Source organism: Malania oleifera, chromosome 8 (genome assembly GCF_029873635.1).
Source record: "Malania oleifera isolate guangnan ecotype guangnan chromosome 8, ASM2987363v1, whole genome shotgun sequence".
Classification (NCBI taxonomy): domain Eukaryota; kingdom Viridiplantae; phylum Streptophyta; class Magnoliopsida; order Santalales; family Ximeniaceae; genus Malania; species Malania oleifera.
The window spans coordinates 10,386,245-10,393,857 of NC_080424.1; the positions used below are offsets into that span (position 1 = coordinate 10,386,245).

The 7,613-nt window shown below is 33.6% G+C and overlaps 1 protein-coding gene across 1 annotated transcript; it reads right to left on the reverse strand.

Annotated features, from left to right (window-relative positions):
• Window positions 1–853: 853 nt before the first annotated feature.
• On the reverse strand, window positions 854–4,575 carry LOC131162578 (protein neprosin-like). The gene is made up of 4 exons (XM_058119193.1): window positions 4,519–4,575; window positions 3,201–3,254; window positions 2,928–3,071; window positions 854–1,312 (listed from the first exon to the last, which is right to left on the reverse strand). Exons 1-4 carry the CDS (start codon window positions 4,573–4,575, stop codon window positions 935–937), a joined length of 633 nt encoding a protein of 210 aa, XP_057975176.1. The 3' UTR covers window positions 854–934.
• Window positions 4,576–7,613: the final 3,038 nt, after the last annotated feature.

Consider the following 7,613-nt stretch of genomic DNA (forward strand, 5'->3'; position numbering starts at 1 on the left):
CAAATCAAAATTGAATCTAATTTGCTAACTTAAATTTGATTAACCAAATTTAAATTTATTCAATCAAAATTAAGTAACTAAATTAGATTTAAATTCTGATTTTTCTGATTTGAATTTGAATTGTGTTTGTGGGCAAGTGCCAACATAAAGAACTTCAATTGTCCTTTTTTATTGTGTGTGTGTGTGTGTGTATATATATATATATATATATATACATTTTATGTATTTGTAATTTCTTTTTTGTATTTTTTCCTGTATAAAATAAAATATTTCTTTATTTTTGTAATGTAACCCCGGACAAATTGGGGTGTCTACATTATTTTTTATTTTTTTTCTATTTAATTTTTTTTAAACATTTTGCCTATACTCAAAATTTTTTTTTTTTTTCTGTATTTTCATATTTTATTAAATTAATGAATACTTACACAACTATGTTATATAAGTTGTGGACAAAATAGAGCGTCTACGGGTACGGCATTTCCTATAAACAATAACTATATAGTGATGACCCCCAGGGTGTGGTTCAGGTGGTAGTGCGAGCTGCGGGAGTGCCTCTCACGAGGTCAGATGTTGAAACCCTCCCGACCTCGTTTCTGCCCCCGGACTCCTAAATTACCCCCCCTTTGGAGTTGTGGAGTCAACTTCAAGAGGCGCATGATTAGTCACGTGAACCGTAAAACGGACATGTGGATATCCGGTGTGTAATCCAAAAAAAAAAAAAAAAAAACTATATAGTGATGTGCGACGGCTAACAAATGGACTAAAATATTTTATCGGCCAAAAGAATAAAAGCATATTGACCACAAATGCAATAAAAAGTAAAAATGGGAATTGAAGCATGGTTGCATGCATAGAGATAAATTTATACTTCATTTATTTGCTCGCGGGGGCGGGCATAAACATGGTTGCATGCATTTAACAGTAACATGGGGCCTCATGATTGGCACGTGATTCCATACCCAGGTCCTCCATAATAGAAATAAAATCCATAGTCGGAATCTCTGATTGCAACATGCAAATCATAGCAGAAGACACTCGACACCTGCGTGTCGATGTTCTCCGGATCTCTGGCCTCTCCATCGATAATTACTTGCAGTAGTCTCACGAAGCTCGCTTTCTGGAAGCCTCCTGGCGTGAAATGCCCACTTCCCATTTGAGTCGTAGTGTGACGGTCTCCTGATCTCAAGTTCGTCACCTGCCCTCCCCATTGCACGCCCGCAGCTCCATTTTTCATTGCCGGCACAAGGCTCCCCGGCCAGTATCCCAATGCAGAGCCTTCGAAATAAAGGTGCCAAGACCCCGTTTGTAAATCCTGAAAACCACCGTCCCGTACAATGTCATGTTAATATTTAAACCTACATACTAAATTAACATGAGACTCAAATAATCGGGCCTAATGCACAGCCCCACCAAAATTGACTCAAATGGTAAGCGCCATTTGTAACTTTAGTTTAAAATTAGAATACATGAATTTAAATATAGTTAAAATAAATATATGCACAAATTTTAAAAAATAATAATAAAGCTAATTACAAACTCTTTTTAATTAATAATTTTGTTATCATGTTTGATACAATTTTTACCATCAATTAAATTTCAAAAGTAAAAAAATTATAATAATTTCTATTTTTATCATAGTATTCTTTTAATGTATATTATTTTGAAATTTTATTATTTTAGTAATATTTTAAATTATTATTTGATTTAAAACAAAAAAAATGGGCATTTTTAATTAAGTTTTTACTTGGTTTTCATTTTATAAGTATTAGCCAAATAGGTTTCTAGTTTCTAGTTTGTTATCTCTGGTTTTTGGTTTTTGTTTCTAATTTTCATCATTATAATTTTTTATAGTACTACCAAACAATCCCTAAGTTAATTGCTAGTTTTCTAATTTTTCTTTATAATTTGGTGTAACGACCCCAAAAATATATATACATGATCAATGTAAGAATCCTTAAAAAAAAGTGGTGACATTTGGAAAATTGGAAAACAAGGTAATATTTTTTTAATTGTTTAAAAAATATCAAAACATGAAAAATAAAACTTTTTTCATAACCAAATAGTGATTCATCATTATTCATTTATTTTATATTGTAAAAAAATAAAAATAAAAATAACCATTTTATTTTGTAATTTTTAAAATTTAAATTAAGAAAATAAAAATTATTTTTCACAAGTAAATGGTCCTTAATTTTTCGAATGTCGCTTCACTATTGCATCTCATAGCCCTTCCAACTGTTTGAATGATTTATTTGTGAAAAGATCCATCGGGAAATCAACAATCAAGAATCTCAAATTAGTATGCCAAAACAAAGTAATATATATTCTGCATAGATGTAGCATCAAAGTAATATATATTCTTTATTGGTGAAAAGGTTCATTTCAAATATCTCTTACTAAAATCGAAAAAAAAAATTGATCATTAAAGATAGAGAAAAGCATGAAACTTTATATGCAATATATATAGTGTGTGTGTGTGTGTATAAAGAAATTTAATCATTTTAGGGCACTTTATAGATCCACCAATCAATATAACAAGTTACTTAATTAACCCTTTTAAACTTAAAACTTAAAAACTTAACACGGAAGTCTAATTAAGGTGTTTTGTCATTTTCTTTCTTTAGGCAGGAAGATTTTATATGCTAGTTTATGCTAGAGTCATTTTTGGACTAAATCATCTTAAGTGATAAGAGTGACTTGTAACTTTGGTGACCCTAAGATCACGAGTGTAATTCACTCTTGAGGCATTATGCTGGTGAATTACTAGGAGTGTGTCAATGGGCGGACGACTTTCACCTCTCGGGTTTGGTGTTGCATCATAATATCCAAAGTGACGTGATGGTGGTTGAAGTCCCCGAATTATCAAAAAAGAAAAAAAACAATGTACGTTGCTTCTTTTTTTTTTTTATGCGAGCAAAAAACAGTACCTGTTCAATATGTATGGTTGTATCATATTGGGGTCCATCATAAGAGGATAGAGGATGTATGTCTGTTCCCAGAGCATATTTTGAAGATAATTGCACAAAACCAGGGCACTCAAGATCAAAGCAGCCTTTTCGATAACTAGTTGTCTGCAATTAATTATGACATGAAAACTAGTAAGATTTACATAAATTTGTATTGATGGGCGAGATTTAACCATTGACTAATTTAATGCAATTTAAAAATTTTTATTTGAGAGATCAAACTTCCTAACGTACCGTCCAATATATGAATAACCTTGTTTTCTTATCACCATACCTCTCGGGATCAACCTGCAATCATGTGTGTGAAATAATTTCACATCATCCAATTACTATAGTTCCTCACTGTTAATGTATACTATGCATTAATTAGGGGTGAAAAAGAAAAACAGATTTTTTTAAAATACCACGATTAATTGAATTGAATATATTATATGTGGATGTTTCAAATATTTATATAATAAATGCATACCATATATATTTTATGAAGTGTAAATTTTTATTTGAAATATATAACTTAAAAATCATATGGTTTGGTTTGATTAACTGCTAGCATTAGCCCAAGTTATCAATTAAGTAAAGTTTAGTTAATTGATGAAAACATATGGGTTTTGGATCTAATTTTTGATAAATTGAAAATTTGGCTGGCTAGCATTTTGATTGTTTAACCAGTTAACTGCATCATGCATTACTATGATCTAATGTTAATTTGTTATTGACTTGAGAAATTAACTTACAGCCCATCCAGCCTCAATAGTATTTAAGTTGTCTATATAGCCAGCGACAAGCCAAATTTGAGCTGAACTTCTTTCATTTTCATTTGTTTGAGGATTCCATACGTTAAGTTTTGCTGAAGCTCCATTGTACGTCGCATGGTTTTCAAATACCACAGCATACTAGTTTTCATATACATATACATGTGCAAAACAAAACACAAGAAGTTAGATCAATTGATATAACAAAAGGGTACTAACAAAATTTAATTTGATAGAATAATAAACATGTAAATTGTATTGAGACATGCCACAAGATTGTGCAGAGACACAAGAAAAAAAACAATATATAAAATGATTTATGTGTTTTACCTATGTCTACAAAGTTTATATCAAATCTCCAATATATTCTCAACAAGAAAATATCATATCAACCCTTAACACACACAGGCATGCACGCGCACACATTTTGAATGTGCTGAAACCCCAAAATACGACCCTTATATAATAATATAATGATACTATTCATGAATTAATACTATATTGCAAGGGAAAAGGGAAAAAGGGTTCATGGATGGAGGGCGAAAATAACCCTTTTAAAGTATGAATCGCATCTTAGACAAATAAATATTTGTGTGCGTGAGAGAGAGAGAGAGAGAGAGAGAGAGAGAGAGAGAGAGAGAGAGAGAGAGAGAGAGAGAGAGAGAGAGAGAGAGTGTGTGTGTGTGTGTGTGTGTGTAGCAAACTGAGTTAAAGGTGTCACAACGTTCCAAAGTACTATGCACCTCCTATATGAGAGAGTGAATCTTTGAATCATCTTAATCAAGTGACAAGCTCATTACGGATTGTGTAATGAGGTTGAGAAATGTGTCAAATATATGTCCAATGATCGAAGTCATCACTAATCGATTTCATATTATGTAATCACAGAGCACCTAATTAACTACTCTCAATTAATTAGTCTCTAAGTCAATCATGGATCCAAAGGAATTGATAGTCATGATTTGAGCTACCAAAATCAAATTCGAGAGTACAGTTATCTCCAATGGGAGGTACTAACACCTGTTATATACCTATCTCTCAAATGATACCAAATTAACCTCGGATTAGACTTATGACATTCAATTAACTCACATTTACTATAACCACCAGACTTCAAATATTGAATTTTTTCAAATCCCATCTCGAATTCTGTTCAAGGATATAAACTTCATCTCATTCAAAAAAACCTGAAAAGATAAATTGCCCATTCTCAAAATTTCGTTTTCGAATTAATTATTAGGTGTTTTAGTACCAGACAAGACAACCAAAACCTCTAATGAGTTCCTATCCAAAATATTCACTAGATAATTCTCCTTTAGGATATATATATATATATACACACACACACATACAAGTTACAAAAGTCTAATTATTGATTCTTTTTATAATGAGTATGTTATAATATGTGGCTCTTATGTTGAGTGGAATGCATGTACAAAGAAAACATGGTGGAAAAATAGAGAAGCTGACTTGCAGGAAAAAACTGGCAACGGTTTACTTGAAACCGTATGGTTTTGTTCAGGGTAAGAGGGAACAATCGATGGCTTTGCAGAGTTATTTTGATGGTTTGGTCTCAGCATTAAACCGTCGATGGTTTGGCTTGGTTACTCAGCATTGTTTTTCGAATTGGGAAGTTGAATAGGTTGGTTTTAGGGGGGAAAACCTCAAGGAGGGTTATATATATAATATTGTATGTTGTAACTCAATTTATTTTGACACAAGATAGTGAAAATTCATAGCCGTTTGCTCCTATGGATGTAGGCATTGCTGAACCACGTAATTCTTCGTGTCATTATTTTATTGCCTTCATATAATCTGCGTGATTTTGTTTTTTGTACATTTCATTATTGGTTGATGCATTGTATGATTTGATTTTTTCACTGCGCATTGATTTGCACAATAAATTTGTATCAGAGCTAGGTTGGTTACAATGACTTTTGGGATTTCTTATGTAAAGTTTGATGTTGTCAAGTTCGATGGATTGAGACACTTCGGACTATGGCAGAGGAGGGTTAAGGATCTGTTAGTGCAGAAAGGTATAGGGAAGGCATTATACGAAAATAAATTGAAAGGCATGGACGAAACAAGTTAGAAGGAGTTAGAAGCAAAGGCTGTGGCAACTATCAGACTTTGTCTAGGTGATGACGTGTTGTATCACGCCATGGATGAGGAATCTCCGACGACTGCTTAGTAGAAACTGGAAAGCTAGTATATGTCCAAGTCTTTGACAAACAAGTGTTATCTTAAGAAGAAATTGTATTGGCTTAAGATGAAAGAGGGTTCTGATTTGAAGCAACACATCAATATATTCAATCTAGTTATAAGTCATTTGATGCGAGTTGATGTGAAGTTTGAGGAAGAAGACAAGATGTTGATATTATTGAATTCCTTACCTATGTCTCATACTTATGAAAATCAGGTTACAACTCTAACATGGGGAAAAGAAACCTTGAATTTGGAAGAGGTTACAAGCACTCCACTAGGTTTTTGTCAGAGGAAGAAAGCTAGGGATGAGATTTCACAAGGTGAAAGGTAACCAGGAACGTGGGAGAAGCAAGTTCTGGAGCGAATCTAGTAATAACAAGTCTTGGTTGTAGTCCAGGAAGAAGAAGCACAAACGCTATTTTATGTGTGAAAAAAGGGGCACATAAAATCAGAGTGTCCGAAAAGGAAGAAGAGGAATGTAGGAAAATCAGGAAGGTTCTTCAAAATCGGTGAATGTAGTGGAAGAAGGAGACTCGGAGAGCGGTGATGATGATATGCTTTCTGTTTCATTGGGTTCATATTGCCTCACGGATTCTTGGATCCTAGATTCAGCGTACTCTTATCACATGACACCAAATAAAGATTAGTTCAGTACCTATAGGTCTGTGAATTCTAGTTCTATTATGATGGGAAATAGGATGCTTCATGCAAAATTATTGTAATAGGAAATATCAGAATTAAAATGTTTGATGGTGTTGTGAGAATATTATGTGATGTTAGGAACATACTGGATCTAAGAAAGCATTTAATATTATTGGGCACTTTAGATTGTAGCGGGTTTAGTTACAAATCTGAAAAGTGGGGTAATAAAGGTGTGTAAAGGCGTTCTAACGGTGATAAATGGACATAAATTAGTGGAAAATATCTATGCACTGCTAGGTACTATAGTTGTAGGTGAAGCTGCAACTGCTAAGTTAGATAATATTGTTTTGTGGCATATGCGGTGAGGGCATATGGGTGAACATGGAATGATGGAACTTCGTGAGAGAAATATTTTGAAGGGTATCAAACTATGCAGGCTGAATTTCTACAAGTATTGTGCTCTTGGGAAACAAAACAAGGTGTAGTTCAAAACAACCACTCACAAGATGGAGGGGATTCTTGACTATATTCATTCGGATGTTTGGGGGTTGGTGAGGGTAGCATTACAGGGTGAAGATATGCACTTCATGAGTTTTATCGATGATTACTGACAAAAGGTCTGGGTGTCTTTATGTGGCACAAGTCAAAGACATTTGCGAAGTTTAAATTGTGGAAATGTGACGTGGAAAACCAGACTCCAGAGGAGGATTAAATGCCTTAGGTTAGACAATGGAGCTGAGTATGTTGATTTGAGGTTCATGGAGTTGTGTGAGCAGCATGACATAAGAAGACATTTTATAGTACGTAAGACATCGCAACAAAATGGTATAAACGAAAGGATGAATCGAACTCCAGTTGAAAGGGTTCTGTATCTCAAGTTGAATGCAAGGCTTGCAAAGAATTTTTGGGCCAAGGTAGTAAGTATAGTGTGTTTCTTGGTTAACCGATCACCAAGGGTATCACTAGATGGTAAAGTTGCAGAGGAGGTATAGATAGGTAGTGCGGTAGACTACTCCAGTTTAAGATTGTTTGGATGTACAACCTATGT

Coding starts and splice junctions, on each gene's coding strand:
- LOC131162578 (XM_058119193.1), bottom strand. CDS start 4,575: ATGACTTCGATCATTGGACATATATTTGACACATTTCTCAACCTCATT. Junction 3,072..3,200: donor GGTTATTCATATATTGGACG/GTACGTTAGGAA, acceptor AATTAATTGCAG/ACAACTAGTTATCGAAAAGG. Junction 1,313..2,927: donor CAACCATACATATTGAACAG/GTACTGTTTTTT, acceptor GGTGGTTTTCAG/GATTTACAAACGGGGTCTTG.